The sequence below is a fragment of the Poecilia reticulata genome, chromosome 14 (assembly GCF_904066995.2).
Source record: "Poecilia reticulata chromosome 14, P_reticulata-male-v2, whole genome shotgun sequence".
Classification (NCBI taxonomy): domain Eukaryota; kingdom Metazoa; phylum Chordata; class Actinopteri; order Cyprinodontiformes; family Poeciliidae; genus Poecilia; species Poecilia reticulata.
Genome location: NC_088843.1, coordinates 2,348,502 through 2,369,983, shown reverse-complemented (window position 1 = coordinate 2,369,983; position 21,482 = coordinate 2,348,502). Strand labels below are relative to the sequence as shown.

At 38.5% G+C, this 21,482-nt stretch overlaps 1 protein-coding gene across 4 annotated transcripts in view; it reads left to right on the top strand.

The window, feature by feature from the left end:
• sh3pxd2b (SH3 and PX domains 2B) overlaps window positions 1-21,482 on the top strand; it is a 39,597-nt gene that overhangs the window by 3,516 nt on the left and 14,599 nt on the right. For all 4 annotated transcript variants that reach the window (XM_008426906.3, XM_008426907.3, XM_008426909.3 and 1 more), the window contains exons 2-4: window positions 351-431; window positions 9,837-9,912; window positions 15,936-16,012. In XM_008426906.3, the coding sequence (XP_008425128.2) occupies window positions 351-431; window positions 9,837-9,912; window positions 15,936-16,012 (234 nt within the window). The remainder of the gene's footprint in view (window positions 1-350; window positions 432-9,836; window positions 9,913-15,935; window positions 16,013-21,482) is intronic.

Here is a 21,482-nt window from a genome sequence, read left to right as displayed (position 1 = left end):
GATGGTAACCAGAAACTTTTGGCGTCCCAACAATGATTGTCTGTAAGGCTAATCTGCTGCCTATACAGGATAATGTTTCAGTGTTGGAGGAAGCGCTTCAAGCACCACGGGAAGTGAAATAATAGTATATCCTGATGGTAATGACCGATGCTTGATGTTTGTCAGTCAGAGCCGCTTGGCTTTCCTGTTCAGCCCAATGGGAGTCACAACACCTCTATGTAATAAAACCATAAAGGTGGGGTTTGACTCTAAGTTACCTTGGTTCAGAGTTTTGAAGTAACTTGAAATATTGGGATGTTTTAAGTTCACTATGCACTAATATAATTCTCCTCTCTCTTTTTCTTTGCAAGGTTTACATCATCAAAGTGTCCTGGAGTGATGGCAGTACAGAAACCATTTACAGGCGCTACAGCAAGTTCTTTGACCTCCAGGTGGGTGTTTAGTGTGTTAGTATGTATGTGCATGTATTACTACACTGGCCTGTATGACCGGATTGAAAATCCTAAAATAAATGTTTGTTGGAAAAGTGTTAAACATGCAAATCCAAATAGACTCCTTTTATTTGAAAAAAAGGCTTTATTTTTAATGCAAGTTTATGTAGCACTGTTCATACACCTGCCAATTAAAAAAGGAACATTAAAATAATAATAACCTCTTTGGAAAAAAATGCATGAAAAGAAAAAGCAGTAATATTTTCAGACCTTGTTGATAGTAGTAACAGTTTTGGCACATATTATGGTTTCATGAAATTTGTTCCAAATGCTGACTGAACAAGTAACTCAGAAACGAGATTTTGCCCCTGACTCTTTAGTAGTTTTAGTACCAGAAACAACATTTTAAGGTCCATCCTTTTACAAAGGATGAGTTATTTACAGCTGCTGTGATTTCCATTTTTGTGTAGCTACTATATATTAGCACTCTCTTTGTTCCACTAGTGTTGGCTCATGTTAAAAAGGCAGACATACAGAATATTTTATCAGTATATGGACTTCAGACCGAGGGCTAAACAATATCGCCTTTGCAATATCATCTGCAGATTAATAACATTGATAGGACAGATGTCAGGGTTTCCCCCAGAAAACGTACTAAGCCCGGTGGTCGGGGCGCCGAGGCGGTCAACCGGCGGTCCACCGTGTTTTTGTATTAAAAGATGTTAAGTAGACAATAAAAGTAAAACTATCACTGGGTAATTATATGTTATGGGAAAACATCGTCAGTGAACTGCTATAACTAATTAGTAAACTGCAGTTATAATATATTGCTTTTTAGGTTTGCCAGTTAAGCTACTCCCACTGTCCTAGATTTCACTAAATCAAACACAGAAGCTGTTAGAGGTGCTGATGTTTTAAGCAACAAAAGGGGCCCCTAAGTCACATTCTGCTCCAGGCCTCATACAGCCTAGGACCGGTCCTGCATGATGAGTTAACCCCGCTGCACTGCGCAGAGATGCGCAACAAATGGGAGATTTAATTCAATGCTGCTAATGTGGCTTTAGTAGCTCTTTCATTTCGTGTCTGTTGAGTTTTTAACAAGGGGACACAGAAACTATTTTGGTTGGTCGAGTTTCTGGACGAGTTTTTCAGATATCGCGCATTAACTCTGTCTGACTCAGTGGGCAAAACATTTGATACGGTTTGGTGCTTAGTGTAACCGGAAAAATAATACTAGTAATAATAATAAATTAATATAAAATCAGCGTGATGCGTGACTGAGAGGAGAGCGTGAAGCTCCTCACAGGTTAAACCTGCACGATGACTGATTAGCGCTGGGTCGTTAACCACTAACGCACCGGCTAACCGGGAACACAGACCTGAACTTTACAGGGAAAACGGGCCAAACGCTGGGCAGCGTGTTGAGATGTAAACGCCACATAATGTTTTGTTCACAAATATACATCATTCTCACCTCAAAGCACCTCTGAAAGCGCGACTACAAGTTATTCCTGCGGTTCACGTAGAGCTGTGCAACCAGAGCTAACCAGAGCTAACGCGGTGGGTTTAAACTCTTACCTCATAACTAATCATAATTCCTCACAGGGGGTTGATGTAAATATTCATAGCGGTCAGCCTGTGTCCAGTTCGAGTGAAAGGAGGAGCGGGATCCGCGCTGAGGTTAACTTTAGACATCCAGCTGCTGCAGCGCCAGGCAACGACCAGCGGTGTGATTGGTCAGGATTTAAATGCATTAACTATAAACATATCTTTTAGGAATACATCTGCTCTGATAGTGAAACGCTCGGAGCAACAGAAACTCTTGCAATCCGGCTAAAAAAAAAAAAGGCGATTTTTTTTTTCTTATTTTATTTTTCTTTAAAAAAAAAAAAAGAAAGAAAGGCTTAGCCTGGCGGTGGCGCTAGTAAAGCATGGCGGGCCGCCAGGCCTATAATGCACTGGGGGAAACCCTGGATGTAGTTTTCTCTACATACCAAAAGGACATTCAGCTTGTTGGGTGTTTCTGTCCACCTGTGACCCAGACGATGGTGCCCAAGATGTCACAGAAAGTGCTAAAAGCTATATCACGCCAATGGTCCAGTATCATACATTTTTTATTTACTGAAGGCAATTTTAAAGAAGCTCTTTTTTAGGACAGTAGACTGTTTGCGGGAGAGGAACCTGTCTTGCATCACATATCCCTGATCGCAGCTTTGTAGGTACGTTTGGGCTTCTAGTCCAACATGTTGTCCTGGATTAATGGTTAAATATTCCCATAAACACACATATTGATGTTTTAGACCTTTTTTCCAGAAGAGCTAAAGCTGTTGTAAGTCCACTGCCATATGCATTAATAATGGAATCTCATTAAAGTCAATATATTTATGATGGAAAATGACCCAATACATTTGGCAACATTTGACCTTCTGTTTCACAGAAACAGCGTCTGCATTACTCCATCCACATAACATTAGTAATTAAACTGTGTGAGGACTCAGAAAATGTCCCATTGAAGTTAACAGAAGACACTGATGAATGGAACAATCGCACTGATGACCACAGAAATGTCTGAAGTCATTCAAACATCATACTATTGCCAGTGTGTCTCTTGCACAAGGAGGAAATCTCATTAGTATCATAGTTTCCCTTCTTCTTTTGAAGGTAATGGATCTTTGGGGGCTGGGTGCATCAAAGCTTTGAGAGCACCGACCACAAGATACCCAGCAAAGAGCTTTTAATGAGCAAACAGTCAATTTACGCAAAGCACACGGTGAACCCTAACTGAATTCAATTCTTATAATTTCATTAAAATAGTTAAAGCACGAGGAGTGAAATAAAGTCGTGTAATGCATCATCAAAGCTTCCCCGAAGCTGTCAATGCAATGTTAAGCAAAAACGGTATTTCATTACTAATAGCATTCATTTGAGCCTGGAAATATGCCATCACCTTTCTGTCTGTGAGATGTAGTAATATTGTCCTTTTAGTTAAACAAGCTAACAGTCATATTGACTTTGTGAACAGAAGCAGAATGAAAATAATGACTTATTACTCCTATTCTCCTATAACACAAATAGTCATTTCACATTTCCTTCTTAAAGTATTAGACTCTCTGGATATGATAATCCTAACTAAAAACACCACATGATTTAGAGTTAGTTCTGGTTTAAAGTGAGGTAGTGTAAAGTTATTGTCATATCACTGTGAGCTTGTTTAACAAGCACCTACATTGAACGTATCCTTTAACTGGACAGGGTGTTTTTACAAGCAGAATTATTTCCAAACAGTGATCTTTGTTTTGCTTTAAATGTTAGAAAGAGCATAGCTGCATTATTTCAGCCAGCAGACCATCAGTGCTCAGCAACATGTGGGGCAGGGGCAACACTGCACAACCCTTTTCAAACAGGAGAAAACTGATCAGTGCGGCACAGTCCGGCATGATCTCTGCCATTTCATTATGTTGACTTTTATACAGTCTGCTACTTTTTAAAACTGTAAAATAACTTCATAATGGTAACCAGCCCTGCTGAAGTGCGATTCTTTTAACTTTTTACTTTTACTTTCTGCTGTACATTTCTCCTAATCTCCTAATCCAAATCTCTTTGAAGACCTTTGTCTCCAAAGGCTCTTTTACAAAATTGTAGTCAGGCAATAAAAACTCTGTCCAAATATTGAAATGTCCTACATCACTGTACTGCAGAATGAGGAAAATCAGACCACTCTTGCTTGATATAGATACCAAGCTTGGAAATTGTATTTCTTTTAACTATCAACTGAAACACATTCAATCCTTTAGCTATCAGTTTGTGCAGTCCTAACACCCTTTACACTACAGTCTGCAACCAAAGTCCTCAAGTGCTACTGTCCCCCAACACCAAACAAATGGTTAACAACCAGGCATGTCAACATGCCAGGGAGGTAATAAAACCTTTGGATTGAAGTTTGTTGGAGCCGGGATGCATCCAAAAGTTGAAGGACAGTGGAACTCAAGGACTGGATTTAGAGACCTCCGGTTTAAGATTGTTTAAGATATTAATTTGTTTTGGTTGGTAGCTGTTGAAGCTAATAAAAAGCAAAAATGTTATCTCATCAGGGTAGCTCCACTCGTTAACTCTGTCCTCATTTTTATTTACAAGATTACCATTTAATAGCATAGTGCGTTTATTTCTTCATCATGTTTCCAGTTATGATTGGTTTGTCACTACCGCTGTCAGAGAATGTGATGATCATGTCTGACTTATTTTCAGTCGGGACTTTCATATGTGACCTCACCTCCTCCATGCTATTCTGCTTCCTGTTGTGGGGGCAAGTCTGTTGTTGGGCAGAGTAGTGTTTTAAATCAGCTGAGCTGACGTGGGCTGACCAAAATAAATCCCCTTATCAGTTTTGAAATAGTAATCCAGAATTTATGTAAAGGGTTCATTTATTATCATTTATTAGTCCGATGCTTTACGCTGTTCACTGTGAAGCAGACAAAGACATAAGGTTGCTAAGGTCTGATGTCAGTCCAGGTGTCTGGCCAACATGGTGATGAAAGGCTGACAAATTTAACTCTTGTTGCTAATCGCCACTTCATCGTTTCCAGCTACTCTTCTGTTTTTTTCCTTTTTCCTGCCTGGTTTACTGACATGGTGCTGCTGTTGTATGATTCAGCATGAGGTTCTAATAACAAAGACAAGATGGGGCTGAGACTGAATGTGTCACTGAATGCATGCAGTTAACTCATCTGGACCAAACAGCTGATGCTTAAGATAAACCACAGCAACGCATTTTTGTTTTTTATTATTTTTAATGGTATGTGTGCTAGTGAGACCACTGACACACTTAACTTGGTTTTTGTGGCTAGAAGTAAATATTAACACGAAGAGCCTTGGACCTTTTCAGATTTTATTCTATTATAACTATAAACGTCAATGTATTTCATTGAGAATTTATGTAGTAGAGAAATGCAAAGTAGCAAATAATTGTGAAGTGGAATTCCAGTGCCTTAACAGAAGATTGGTGTATTTTTGTTTCTTTTTTTTTAAGAGTTTTACTTTTCATTGAAAAAGCTTCTTCAGGTTCTCAGAACTGAAGAAGCTTTTGTGATCAGGTGTCAAAATGTCTTCAAGAAACAAGATCCAGTTGCCTTCTACTTAAATTACTGACTGTCATTTCCTGTATGACTAAAATCTACACCAGTGTGTCTGAAGAATGTGGTATGAATTTGTATTTAGCTTTTTTTACTCTGATAATGAAATAAAATCCAACTGCCATTTGAACTAATCTAATTAGGAAATAGTCCAACTGTGTCTGTTGTATTCTTGGTATGAATTCAGTTGTGTTCAGTTGCTGTGAAGGTCTCAGGATTACAAGAAAACATTGGTGAACAAACTTCATGGAGCTTCACGAAGACAGAGAAACACAACTGACAGATGGAATTTCTTCGAACCCACGAGGACACGACTATTCACTGGAAAGAGAGCAGTAGTCAGAGAAGCAGCTAAAAGGCCCGTCGAATTTACTGCTCAGGAGGGAGAATGTGTTAGGACAGCTATTAGTTGTGCACTCCACCAAATCGGTCTTTGTGGAGGAGTGGTGGTAGCGATTGTTGAAATAAAGTCGGTAGAGGTATTGTTTGGAAGTTGCCTCAAGCTACGTAGGAAACAAACATGTGGAACAAGCTGTTCTGGTCAGATTAGACAAAATATTGCCTTACACAGGGTTTCCCCCAGTGTATTACAAGCCTGGTGGGCTGCCAGGCTTTACTTGTCCCTCCACCAGACTAAGCTTAGCTTGTTTTCATTTTATCTAGCAGGACTTTTAAAAACCAGTAACCACGGACTGCGTGCGTCTTTGCTGCACTCCGCTGCGTACTTCACCAGCACAGCGCAGACGGATTTATAAACGATGTGTTGAACAGAGTGCAAAGCCGGTTAATGCACCGATCACACCAACTGCCTCTCTGAGTTGGCCGCCTCGCCCTGTTGCAGACACCGCTGTCACGCTCATCTCATGGTCATGCAGAAGACAGTTGTTTTGACACGACACGATGCCTCAAACTGTGCCATATTAAATTCCTTCTCCACCTCTGCTACAATCTAGTCAGGCAGATTTCAGCACGTGGTTGCAGAGGGGGCTTGTAAACATGTGAACAAATGTTAGAGGGCCAGCTGGTGTTGACAATGAAGAGCACAGATTGGAAAAACTGGTCTCATAAAGCCAGAGCCACCAAAACAAACGGAGTCTGTGGCGCTTATTACAAACTCAACAGTCACGAACGGAAAGTCTTGGTCCCTGGTGCCACGTAAATGAAATCTTCCTGATTGCCTCTGGATTCCAGCAGAGATGTGCAATGCACCGGCTGTAGCTCGTCATGCAGGGCCGGCCAAAGGTTGTACAGGGCCTTGAGCAGAATTTGATTCAGGGGCCCCTCTACCTCTTCATATTTTAATTGTGTTTTTTTATTTATTGTTTATAAGACTACATAGTTGTGTGTTTTACTTAAAAGTATTGTCAACAATGTCTTCCAGGAACACCCAGTAATATTTTTACATTTCCTGTCAACACGGTGGGCTGCTGGTGGAACACCTTGCAGGTTTCCTGGGGGAAACCCTGTTTCAGCGTTAATGCAAAACATGTTGGTGATGGCATCATTCTCAGAGGAATCTTTTCTTCAGCAGGGACAGAGAAACTGTTCAGACTTAATAGGAAGCTGCAGTAGAGTTGAGACTAAGGCAGAGGTTTACTTTTTAGCAGGACAACCACCTCAAACACAGCTAGAGCTACAGTAGAATGTTTTACGTCAAACTGTCTTTTTGTTACGGTTACCCAAAATTCAGAAATGTATATTAAAAGACAGTTAAGCCAGTTGACAGTCTGAGCTATTTTGCAAATGAAAACAGGAAGAGATTGTAGATGTGAAGTTTTCCTTCATCCCCTCATTCAACAGTCTTGCACAACCTTTATTATACATCTGCCTAAATGCTGATGTAGTGAAAGCAGATACAGACTTGACTAAATTGAGTCCTTTCAAGTGCAGGTTTCTTTCTGAATCAGCAGAAATAAAAAACTGTTTAAAAGTTTCCAGGATCCTCTATCTGTCGTCGTAAGTTAAAACTATAAATACTTCTCTGACCACATGTTGTCTTTCTGTGAGTTGCTGACATATGTTTTGTTATGTTGATTATTTTGGGTTTAGTTTCCTCATATAGGATCAGTAAATGATGACGGATTAAAAGCCACATGAAGTAACTTAATTGTAGATTCAAAACTCAGCGGTTATTATTATCAAAGTTAGAAGATTTGTGGTTCTTTTGCATGATTTGCAGTTAATGTCCTTATATTTTTAGGTAAGAGTAATTCCACCATTAGAGAGGGGTATACTAATAAATAAGCAAGCAGAGAAGCATATCCAGCAGTTTAATTTGAAAATGTGATTTGTTTAGTCCAGGATAACTTATTGTGTGTATGACACTGGTGTCTGGAATCTGACCTCAAAGCAAGTCTCATGTCACTGCTAACAGGTCCAACAAAACATCCATGGTGCCTGTAGCAGCTGGAGGCGTTCCCGTAGAGCATGAATATTTGATGTTGTTCGCTTGGCGTAAATGGCATTTTGTAGAGATGTTTCTCTCTATCTCCAAATGTTTTTTTTTCTTTTCCTTTGACTGGCTCTGATTACAGAGTAGATACAAGGTTCAGGGGAGACGCTGAGGCTGGGGTGTGTTTGCACTCCCAGCTAAACACATGGGAACAATTACTCTGTGTGGGGCATTGGATCTTCTTTGTCTCTGTCTGGCTGCCTGCCTTTGTGTTTATGGTGGATTCTTAAGGTGGTGCTGTGTCACTGACTCAGTGTCTGATTCTTAAGCAGATTGATGTTTTTAGAGCCAAATATTTTTCCCTCCATACTTTGTTGACATCTTTCTTTTTTCTGACACTATTTTGGTTTTCCGATGCTCTTCATTTATGATGATTAGCTTTAATGTATTTTAATGTTAGTAATAACATGCCAGCTTAAGTTAAATACACAGATAAGTTTAATTAGTTCTACTAGTACCGTTTTTAAAAAGACAGATTTTTTGTATATTTCTCGATAAATAAAAATTAAAACTGTTCTGATTACACATATTTTAGGGTTAGGGAAATAACAGCTTCCAGTGGTGTTGATTTGAGATGAGATGACCTTGAGTTTCTTTTTAATCCAGCATGTGGTTTAGTACGTCTGTCTGCAAATGTCCAATGATTAGAAGAAGGCAGAAAGTGTTTTTGTTGTAGATAGTTGGTAAAATTGGTCTGTAGGAGGGAAATCTCAGTTTGACTGGAGTCCTGCACCGACTATCAGCAACGTCTCATTAGAGACCAGATGCTGTAGGATGGATGTTTGTAGTGTAAACCTGTTCAAAGCTGATTATTACATGTCTGTTGCACCTAAAAACAAAAAAAAAGAAGAAAACTTTTCAGATTTGAGACTTTTCTACATTGTTCCTGTTCTTTATTGTTGCAGCCTTTATTTATCCAGGTACGGAGTCATATTGAGATTAAAACTTGTCTGGCCAATCAGAATTTAAGTTTTATTTGTTCTTTTCTTCAGGGTGTATAACAGATGCATATATTCTACGTTAGACAAATATGATTCAAAACTGAGTACAAAAAACTAAACTAAAGCTACGTAGTTGACCGAGTTTGACAATGTCTGTCACTGAAGGATGTAGAATATACTTTACTCAATTGCATTGTTTTTGTAGTTTTTATTAAACAGTTTCGAAATAAACTTTCATTATGAACGAGTATTAGGAAAACTTTCTTTCTGTATGTAAGTAATAATTTGTTTAACCAAAAAGTGCTTTCTCCTGTGTTTTGGAAGTATTTTTATATCTGTTGCTATAAAACCTATTAAATGATCCAATTTGATGAGACTGTATTGTTATGTCAGAGTCTCTGTTAGAGATCATATTAGGATTTAACACACACTGCAGTTGTCTGGGCCAAAACAACTACTTTGGCTTCATCAGTGTTGGATGCAGATAGGTTTTAATTGCTGAATTACAGTTTTTAAGAAATAGGAGAAGTAAGAAAAAGAGAAGAGATTTAGAGTAACGAAGAATCACAGCTCGTTGGCTTTTTTTCTGAGGAATGATGGAAACAGATATATTCCATTATGTCAGTGGTTCCTGGCTGCTAACAGCACTCAGCTACAGCAACATATGAAGCTCAGAGGGGAAAGAAACATACCATCTGTTCAGTACATTCCTAATCATTGTCAGATCTGCCCCTATTGGCTAAATTCCCTGTCGGAAGTGCTGATTTATAAAAAATCACTTCCTCACCACCTGCAGCTCCCCTGTTTATTCAGCCTATATGTGTATGTGTGAGTGAAAATACTGCATGTGCCAATAACTTTCCAATCATTTTGGGGATTTCAGATGGAATTGCTGGATAAATTCCCTGTGGAGGGAGGCCAGAAGGACCCAAAGCGCAGAATCATTCCATTCTTACCAGGTGAGAGTCCAATAAACTTCAATCTACTTTAGATCTTCACCATTTTATGCAGAAAATGAAACACGTGAATTTGTCTTCTCTACAGTGTCTTTCAACCTTTAAAAAATAACCTTTAAAAACAGAATGCATAAAGCACACATAAACGTCAGTATAACCAGGAGTAGTTGACAATACTTAGTCCTAAAACTGTCTGAAAGGAATTCCTTTTTAATAATAAAAGGGACTGCTGTGTTTTCTGTGTACGTGACTGACTTTTTAAATCCTTCTGAAAGTAATACTTCAAGAGAGGGGAAAAAGGCCTTGTCCATGAGCTCCACCCACATATCCCCCACCACGCAGGCAGGGCTGGCTGGTGGAGCGGGGGAGACTTTTTATGTCCATGCAGGTCTGGAAGTCATTGAGATAAGTTGTACTAAGACAGCAGAAATGTAATGTCTGCATGAGGGAAAAATAGGAGAAAAAAACAGGTTTTCATTCTATGCTTGTCATAAAACAGTCTCTCCTGGATTAAACTGCCATCTTTTTCTCTTGGTCTTAAAATTGAAATTGGAGATTTTCTCTGGAATTCCTGCCTGCTTCCTCTCATTCCTCCTCGTTTTCTCTCCGTTATTTCACTGACTTCTATTTCCATTCTTATTTCTTCAGCTCTTTTCTCCTTCTAAAGAAACACAGAGAGCTCTTGTAGAGCTGTTGACAGAAGGTTAAGGAGTAATCTGAATTAAGTACACTAAAAACTTAAAAAACTAAGTTTTTAGTGAAAAATAGTGACAAAATAGTGAAAAAGCCTAGCTTTATGGTGAGTGGAGATTCTGAAGAATGTCCCCTGTAATCCTAGATCTCATCACACTTTTCTCTCGCTGGGTTCCAAGCTAGCATTTGTCTGAACTGCTGATATTTCCTCACAGCTAGGAAAGTTATTTCCTACAGAGCCTGTATGGAGCGAGGTCAGCATTGCTAAGCACTGATGTGGTTTTTCCTCTTGAGAAAGTTTGTTAAAGTCCTGAAGATGTTTACACTCTTTTGTTTTCTCCACATCAGGAGGGAGTAAGGTTTTTCTGTCTGTGTTGATTACTTTTCCTGATGTTTTTTCCTGCCCCAGTTGTAATAACCAACAGCTTAATTGCATATTGTTTTCTGTTACATTTTACAAATAAACAAACAGAAATTCTCATCAGGATGATTAAAACTTGAATATATTTTTAGATGTGCTCCAATCTATGATTTTGGGGTTCAGATCTGATCCCAGCAACCATCAGAACCAACTTTACTAAAAAAAAAAATCTGCTTTTATCTCCTTCTCTTCAGTTTGCAGAGACAACGTCACAATGTGCATATACTACACTAATTTGAGAGAAGTGACACCAAAGTTCAATATCTTATTGAACATGATGGTCAGTCTTATTGTAGTTTTTTATGAATTAGCACAATTGGTAAAATTAGCATTGCAAAGAGTAATATTAGCTTCTGTGCTTATTATGTCGATTGTAAATATTCACCCCTTTTTTCAAAGTCAGGCTGTCAGTATGTCTTATATGTTCCATGGCTTTTGGAGATTGAAAGATTAAAATAATAAAGTACCAGGCATTGTTTTTTATTATATGGCACATCTCTCATACCGAGTATCGTCCAAAGTGCTTTACAGAGAGACAAAGGAACAGAGGATGTATTAAAACACCCACAAAATTCAAACAACAGTAGTAAATGTTTAATAATCACCTAAAAACAAATAACAGTTAAACAAATGAAAAGCTAAAGTAGGACAGAAATGAGCCAATGAAGCATCCTTCTTCCTGTTGTCTAAAGCTCCTTGTTTCTTCTCTGTAGGACTCTGGGATTATCATTACTGTGACAATCCAACATAACTTTCATCACTTATGTTTGTACAGAACAAATAAGCAACACCTGACTTGTACTTTCTTGATTTTAGCCACAAAATATTGTCATGGCATTCTGTGCATTGGATCAGATTTGGTCCATCTGTATGTAGTTAAATATTTTAGAGTTTAATTGATAATTTCACAGGCAGCAACAGCCAGTCGGTCATTGAAACCTATAAAGCTCCCAGTGGAACGTCGCTCTGCTCTCAAGAGCCTATTGATATCCTCCAGGATGCAGACAATCCATTTGTTATTTTAGTTTGAACATATTTTCTTCCAGTAAAGATAAAATACAGAACAATTCTTTTCATCTACTTCTATCTCTGAAGTTGGAGTAAGAATAACCTTAGATTATGGGCTGGATCAACTTTGGTGGTCCCAAATGTCTCACATTCCATAAACTGTTCTTAATGAAGCAAAACACAAGCAGATCTGAGGAATTAAAGTTACCTCCTTGCTTAAGTTTTGTCTATTGCACATTGATATTTTATCTGCACGGCAGAGAATTCACCGTTTCTTTAGTTATTTGAATAATTTGTACCAGTAGTAGGAATGCCTTAGTAGTAAATTAACTGACATTCTTGACCTTAGTCCATTTTTTTACTTTGATGTTTAATGTCATAGATGAGATTAGGAGCGTAGATCGAGACCTTTGCATTGCCTAATCTGTCCATCGTTCTCCCGCTCCGGTTCCCCTGCCAATCCAGGTGAACTGCCCTCGATATCCACACAGTTTTACTGAGTCGTGTCAACCAGCTCAGCCCAGCAACGTCCAGAGGCTTAAGAAACTGTGCGCGACAGACACCGACAGCCTTGCAGTTGTTACTCTGTCCTGTTCTTTTGAAAATATTTCTGTCACACCAAAACAGAAGAGCTGCTAAAAGATACTGTAATAAATGTTCCAATTCTAGAAACGTTGAAATGCACCAGCTGGTGGTTCCCTAATAAGAATGTGTCGTAAAACAGGAGCTAACTGGGCCAAAGTGTGGTGAGGTGTTGGAGCAGTTAACCCAAATGCAGGCTGTTGATCCTTTGCTGCAGGTCTACCTCCACATCTCTGTGTGAAAATCAGATGGTACTGCCACAAAAATCTAAGAAAAAATCATAATTTTCTAAAACTGCCAAGATGAACAGCCTGGGCTACCAGGCTGTTCTGACACATTCCAGGTCCTCATTCATCATACGCTTCACTCATGTCTGAACTCTAGTTTTTGCTTTGGCCTGTTGACCTAATACTGAGGAGCATTTGTGCCGTTGACTTACATGGCAGGAGTCATAAATCACTGCTTTACTGAAGTTGTTACTGAAACTGCACAATTGTGCTAATTTAACTCAGTTTACTTTAGAGCATTTCTGCATTCCTTGAGTTTGGCGTAGTCCAAAACATAAGACACTCCAGGCCTTTTTTGGCTTTTACTTGCATATTCTGGCGTTTTTCTCCAGAGTTTTGTGACCATGCAGTAAGCATGTATTTGTTGTGATCCAGTTATTCCAGGAACCATCCTAGCGTTAAGACAAGACTTATGGAATTGAAACAAAATTCTGGCAAATACTTGGACCCTTTTGTCATTTGGCAAACGGACCCTACTCTGGCTAATCGTTTTAACACAAAGAATCCACTTTTGTCACATCTAAGCATTAAGCTTCAAATCAAGTCCAAATAACAGGGTTAGAGCTGCAGCTGTGCCACTACAAACAGCTTAAGCAGATTTTGAGTTATATAAAATTATTAACTGAAACAAACAAAAAAAAAAACTCTGTAAAGAAGCATAAAATAGCAGCGAGTCTGCTAATTAAGAGATTAGCGGAGGCACTGCTCTTTGGGTAAGAGGTAAGTAACAGTGGGCCTCTCTGTGTTGGTCTCACTGTAAGTCTTTTCTCTTCAAACTTCAGTCTTCTGAGGGAAACAACAGTTTTTTGATACCTTTGGTCACTGCTGGCACACAGATTAGACCATAATGTCCACCCTGTCCGTCTCTCAGCCGTGGCTCCAGAGCCGTGGCTGCTGCTCCTCCCTCCCTAACAAGCTCTTTTCATCGGTTGCATCCACATGCTGCCTCGCATACAAAGTGAGCAGTGTTGAGTCAGTGCTTCTCTCATGACCCCACTGAGCTTTGGAAAACCGTCAGGAACGTTCTGCTTTTAGAAGGATGATGGGAGGAATGAAAATGAAAAGAAGAAGCAGAAATATTCACCTGAGAGATGACTTTCAAACCTCTTTCAGCTTTTGAAAGCTTTTCGCTTCCATCACTTTTAATACTTTTTGCAACTTTCATTCTATTCTGTACTTAAGCATGTAGGCATTTTGGGGTTTTTCTTGAACTTATAAATAAAACCTATTAAACATATTGTGTTTCTATTACATGGATCTTTAAACATCTGTGTACATGGCTTTGTTGGCTCATTTATCAAAAAATAATCACCTTTGAGTAGAATAGAGTAATTATGCAAGAATGTTTGTCTTAGTCCAATAGAGTCAGTGGCAGAAGGAGACATTTTCCCATACATGGTTCATAATAATAATGACTTTTTGTTTTTAAACCAAGACCAGGAGATAAAGTAATTTCATGATTATAAACTTTGCTCATTTCATCCAAAACGGCATCCTACTTTTTTATATGAGCAGTTAGCAAAGGTATTTGCACAAACTTATCTTTTATTTACATAATGACATATTTAAACAGTCATGTGTAGCCTGTGTCTTTGATATTACACACTGTGGACTAAAACAGCCACTTTAAACTTTATGGACTTTATTTGGCCAGCATTATTATTATTCTTTTTTTCATTTCTAGCCATTTAAAATAAAAATAAATATAAATATATAGTTAATGTAGCAACTCCCTATTTGCATAACACTCCAGAAAAACGTGGATTGCAAATACAGTGAGCCTCAGGTTGAAAACTGCCTTATAACTGCTTATTTTAGTTCAAACACCAAATACACTTTAATATGCATCATTATGCTAAGTGTAAACCATCTTAGGACTACTGCAGAAACTAACATCCATGGGATTTCTTAGCTGACTGCTTTCTGCAGCCAATGCAACTCTTGTATTGGCTGCTCTGTTATAGCCAAGCAGTACAATGTGAAGTACCGTAACACTTCCAACTTGCATTTCTTTCAAATGCTTTTTTAAAAATCTGAGATACAAAAAGAAATCTGTGAATAAGATAATTTCCTATGAATAATTTGGAGTTATAGTCCATAGAAAAATCTCCACAAATAGGACATATGTTCCTTTACTTGCACTGAAAGCCTCCCAACATTGATCAATATGGTATAAAAAATGTTATCAAAGTTTATGCATGAAATGTTTTTACTACACTTATAGCTTACTAGTCTGTTTGGAAATAAAAGCACTAAGCAAAATGAAAAACAACATAAGCATAGAGTAATCACTCAACCAAGACAGGATGGAGATGGCAAGAAGTAAATATCTTACAGAGCAGAGCTCACAGTGATGTCATTTCCTGTGGTTTGGGGCTATTTTTGTCAAGAGTAAAACAGGCAGGTGTGTGAGCAGTTCATAGTTGGTTGGTGAAAACAAAGTGTTACAGTTGATGTCTCAGTATAATTTCCTCTGGGATTTGTTTTTGTTCAGGTTTTCACCAACGTTTAGCCAAGAGAAAAAGTATTTCCTTATTAGAACCATTTCCATTCTTACTTTCACTCTAGTAGAACATTATTGACTTAATCTACTTTTCCTCCACTTTTCTTAAAACCTTTACTTGTTATGGTTAGAGTGACCCAACACTCGGTGCTGTTCATGTGTGGCATAAGATTAAAAACTTGGGAAGAAAAACGTGACCTTTCTTGCAGACATAAATTCTCCTGAAATAATTTCTTCATGTCTGGGAAAGGCCAGCTCTCCATGCGGCTCTTTATTCATCTCATTGTGATGTCAGACCTATTGATTCAGTGTCCGGATGGCTCTGCATGCTAATTCACATGTCATGATCTGCAGAAGCTTTGCTTTGTTTCTGCTTAGTCATCCTTTATTGTCTTTACAGAAGAGCATCAAACCTTTTACTTTTATTATCTATTCACTTTTGAGGTCCAACATTCCCAATCTCAAAGCAAGTGATGAATAAATATACACATTTCACATTCAAACTTTCTTTATCTTTTTTCTCTTTCTTTAGGAAAGATCTTGTTTAGGAGAAGCCATATCAGAGATGTGGCCATGAAGAGACTCAGGCCCATCAACGAGTACTGCAGGGTGAGTTTGATGCTTAATACAACTTCTGATTTCTTATTTTTCAGTAAATGTTTTCTTGAATTAAAATTACAACAAAAGATTGGCAAAGACAGTGGGAGAAGCAATTGTTCATCTAGTATGAGTGGTTAATAGAAACTTTTCTTTTTTCTCCTTTGAACTAGAGATGATATACTGAATCAGAATCATCATTGCAATGTCAATGTTTGCAATAATGACATTTTAAAGAACTGCTACATACTATACTTAATATTGCCATTCATGCACATCTTTGAATGTCAGTGATTCAAATACAGTTGACCTGATTAAAAGAGCTGCAGGAAAATTGTAATGACAGAATGAGTCAGAAAATGAGGGACAATTATGATAGAGATCATCTTTACAATATTCAACAAATCATTGTAAACATGTACTGCAGTTTTTCCAAATGTTCTCCCTTGGCGAAAGAGCATTTTCTCTGTAAAATCAAAATCTAGCTGCGGTAACAAGGACATAAGGAAATTTGGTTGTTTTTTACCCTTAGGGCATTTTTTTATGACCAGACATCTTCTCAGCATTTCTCAGGTTTCAAGCTTGAGCCTTGCTATTCCAGCTGTAGTGAACATGTAGGTTGTGGTGGCTACTTTAAGCAAAACTGAGGTAGAGACAAAAAACATCCTGTTGCTGAGCTTGCTCCAGTCAGCACATGCACAACACGCTGACTGAAACCTTTTCTTTTGGATTCTGTCTGCTTGTTGTAATGCTACAAATCCCCTGAAAGGAGAAATAAACTTTAAACTTGTCTTTTATTTACTGCTTATTGTATGTCTACCTTAAAACAAAGTTAAAAACAATCTCCCGCCTTTTCTATTAAGCATACCTTGATGTTTTCACTCTACAAATTAGTCTCTAATACGCAACTGTTAAACAACTCTAGCCGGACTAAAAGCAGCAAATCGTAGGACCCCTGAGGTGAAGCGACTTTTATGCATGATAAACAATGAGGAGGACTGGAGGCGCTCCTTAGTCAAGCAGTGTTAAAGGAATGCATAGTGGGTGTAGGCTACATCTTTAACCACTTATGACAAATATAAGAGTTGGGGGAGGAATGCATAAAGTTGTTGGTTCTTGTCTTTGGGTGGGGATGTTTTGTAAAAACAACTGAGCCAATTTTACGTTACTTTTTTCTGTCCAAGGCATTAGATTTAACCTTTGAGAGAATTTATTGCATTTTATTTAAATTTGTGTTAGGTTTTAATTAAAAACATCATGTTTTCTTATATAACAAGCTTTTGAGGTTAGCTCTAACGGGGGACAAGGTGAAAATCAGGATTTTCCTGAAACAGCGAAGTCAGCCCTGGTTTTACAGCTGATGCTTCATTCTGACTCATGTGGAACTTCCCGAACTGGGCAGCTTTATGTTTTTATTCAGGTCATGAAACGGTTAGGGATGAAAGCATGAGGGGGAAAAAAAAGGCATGGAGTCAGGGACTGGTTTGCCTAAAATCATTTGTCAGAATAAATAGTAATGTGAATAACCTGCAGTTTTCAACATGTTTGCAAAAGAAATTCATGGCTCAACATTTTAGCTCCAGTTATTCTGAAATCATGTAGAGTATCGTGCAAAAGTATTCATACCTAATGAATCTTTTCTTGCATTAAGATTACTAGAGTGTATTTGTAACTCTAATTAAGGCGAGGCACCTGACTACCGCCATGTATAATAATAGGCAGGCAGAAAGTTTCAGCTATGGAGCCTGTGTGTGAATAAAGAACCATCAGACAGAAAGTAAATTGAAGTTATTGTATTCAATAACTTCAATTGCATATATTTAGGAAAATATACAATAATATTTATAATAAGTGATTTTCTATGAATATAACCAAAGACACAACAAGGAAAAAAAAACAAAACAGCAACAAAACAATAAACCCTGATGACACCCAAGAGTTTTTTTGTTTTTTTTTCCTATTTTAAGTTCATTCGTGAATCCAGGGTGATTAATGGTCCATCAATCAATAATCCGACTGTTTTTAGTCCATGATCCAATGCAAATAGGTCCAGAATGAGAAAGTAGTTTGGTTCAGTGATCCGGTAGCCGCCATCCTGGGTTGAAACAGGGGGTGGAAAAAAAACCTGATCTAAACAAGGTCATAAATAAAAATAAAAACAAATTAGCGTTCACATTTAAACAGGGTTGAACTGTTATCCAAAATAACAAAACATTCAATAATTACAAAAAAAAAGGCTATATGTTCCATAAAGTATTTCTCAGGAATACTTAAAATGAATTTCAAGCTAAAGATCACATTAATGTTAGATTCAAATTAAAGTGCACCTTCAAGTTGTATCCAAGTTTAATTGACAGAGTCAATTAAACTCTGTCAATTAAACAATAAACAATTTCTTCTTTTTTTTTCCTTTTGTTGCGCAACTCCAAGTCCAGATTTCTATAGGCCGTCAACAAAATCAATGAAAAGTAACAAAAACTATCCTAAAAGGACAAATTTACAAAAATCAAAGGCCCAATTTAACATTTTGAGGTTATATCATCTATTCGGCCACAAAATTAACAAAAAGGAGAATTACCTTTTAATCAATAAGACAATTTTTCAATCACTAATACATAGATTGAGTGGGTGTGTCGCCACCGCATTTCTATTTAAAAAAGAAAAAAAAAGTACGTAAAACAAACGACTCACCGTCGAGCGGAAGACAGAAAACACCCAATATAATCCAGCCGTATTCTTCCATAAATTTAGAAGACGCCAAGACAAGCAGCTAGCCACAGCAGCAACAGCAATGGAGATCCGAGTTCACCTGTGACCCGGAACTTAAAGTGTGCCGTCAGTTTGACCCGCCAAAATAAAATACGGGTTGATTATTTTGTGCAGGTTACATATTCTGTTGATATTGTATATAGTACCACAGCACAAAACGGTGCGTGATTGGCCGAGTTTCCTAGATCTAGAATTTTAACATTTAGTTATTGAGAAAGAAAGCACACTTCAATTTGATTTAATGGTTTCAAAAATGATTTTAAAGTGTTGAACATTTAATTTCAAGATTTTAAGGAGCTGGCAAATTTACTTTGTAAAAGTACAAATAGCAGTCTTTATAGTAGTTATGTTATCATAGCTACAATCTGATGCTATGAGTTCAATCTTTGTGTTTGTTCACAAATTAGATGTACTTACCAAATACATGTCAGTAAATTGTAAATTGGTTTTGTGATTGTGATTGGTTTTAAGCTCGGCCAATTAAACTGGGCTCCATCTCCCAGACTCCACTGAATCTATTTCTACTCAAGGCGTCATGCAACCTCTGGTCGGCTCTACATGATGAGCTACAACCACTGCACCGCACATCTCCCCTCTGGATTCCAGATTACGTCAGGAAGGTGTCATTTACGAGGCACCAGTAGGGACCAAGCTTTTCCGTTTTGTGACTGTTGAGTTTGTAATAAGCGCCACAGACTGTTTGTTTTGGTGGCTCTGGCTTTATGAGACCAGTTTTTACAATCTCTGCTCTTCATTGTCAACATCGGCTGGCCTTGTAGCATTTGTTCACGTGTTTGCAGGTCCGCTCTGTGACCACACACCGAAATCTGCCTGACTGGAGCGTAGCAGAGGTAGAAAAGGAATTTGATAAGGCCACGATGCCTCAAAGTGTGAGGAGTGTGGCAGGTCCTCCACAGGCTGAACCACCGGCCCACTAACGCACCAGGGAACACATACATGAACTGTATCAAGCACCAAGTGCTGGTCGAGCATGTGTGAAGTGCAAACACACACACTCTCGACCAACAAGTGTGTGTATGAACTTTGCGTTCACAAAGATATAACATTCTTACAGCATGCTTAATGCACACCTCTAGAAGCACAACATTAGGTCATATTTGCAGTTTGCATTGAGTTTGTGCAAACAGAGCAAGCGCTGTGGCTTTTAAACTTGACACCTACCTTGATGTGGTATTCTCCCAAGAAACATGAGTCCTCACAGGGGTTCATATAAATGCTCATATAGGTGAACTTGCTCCTCAAAACACCTTCCAAGTCATCCGGTTTGGTGGCGCACAAAGGTGCCGACAGTGTTTGAGCAGGCTTTAGGCTTCATGCCCTGTTCAATGGATCAGCTAAAAACCCGTCTGTCAGTAACAGCTGCACTCTGCCGGTGAAGTGCAAAGCACAGCGCAGCACAGCAAAAACGCATGCAGTCCAGGATTATGGTTGTATAAAGAAACCTACTTAAATGATGATGCCAACTCAAAGTTTTATGTTTTATTGATATGTTAAAGGTAATAGAGGCCAAAATGTTAATATTTCCTCATTTGACCAGATGATTTTCTTCCACATGTTCCACATGACTTTCAGAAAACTCCAAGCAGAACTTTCTGTAAACCTTCTTTCAACAATGTTTATTGGTCACTCTACCACATGAGCTAGACTTGAGGAGTGCATGACTAACAGTTGTCTGGTCAAAACATTTCCCAACCTGAACTATGAATCTGCAGCTGCTCTAGTTACCCTGGGCCTCTTGGCTGCCTCTCCAATTAATTCTATCACTAATTCTTACCTACTTTGTGTTGTTTTATCATATTAATAAATAAATATATAATACTTTTGCAAAAAGTTTACATTATCACTTTGCCTTATGTAACAGATTGTAAAAATGAAATTCAAAAAGTTACTGTTCAGCCATACAGCCACATTGCACTGTCCCTCATGAGAAGTAGTTCTTTCAATTTCATTATATTTTTCCTTGGAGAATACGCACATGCTCACTGTCACGTGCACACGCACAGACACAAGCACTCACAATTACCTTAATGGGCCCCCCTGCAAAGAACATCCATAAAGTCCATTTAATGTAATTTACGCTGAGCCGCTCTCCTGTCTCCTCCCTGGGGAGAATCATAATGAGTGGACGGGCCACAGACTGACTCCAGGAGATGAATAAATCCAAAGACAGGACAACTGGTTCACAGTGCACTCTGACCTGAGGCACTGCACCTGCAGGATGTAATGTTATCGCGCTCCCCTGGTGAAAACCTCTTGCAAACTTAAAATGAGATACTTGGCTTTTGTATTTTACAAATAAAGTAATTGCTCAGGGTTATGTGATATGCATTGTGTATAAAAGCGCATGTATGTGCTCATAAGCGTGCTTATATTTCATAAAGAAGAAAAAAGTGCCTTGTCAGTTGCAAGAATTGCAGTCTGTGTTTGAGTCCAAGCCAAACGGCTGCTTTTAACTACGACGAGCGAAATGCAGCAGATGCGACAAGGACACTCGGGTTGGGCCTTCGGCTTTCATTCCACATCAGCCCTGACTTTACGTCAGTGGATGACAGCCGTTGTTAGAGGTGGACGCCGTTCCTCTGAAGGACAAAACTGAAACACTTAGGAGTATTAAAATCAGAGGTGGAGAGCAGCAGGGGAAGCTTGATGGATAGCACTGAGCTCCGGCTTGCCTGCAAATGGAGGAGTTGCC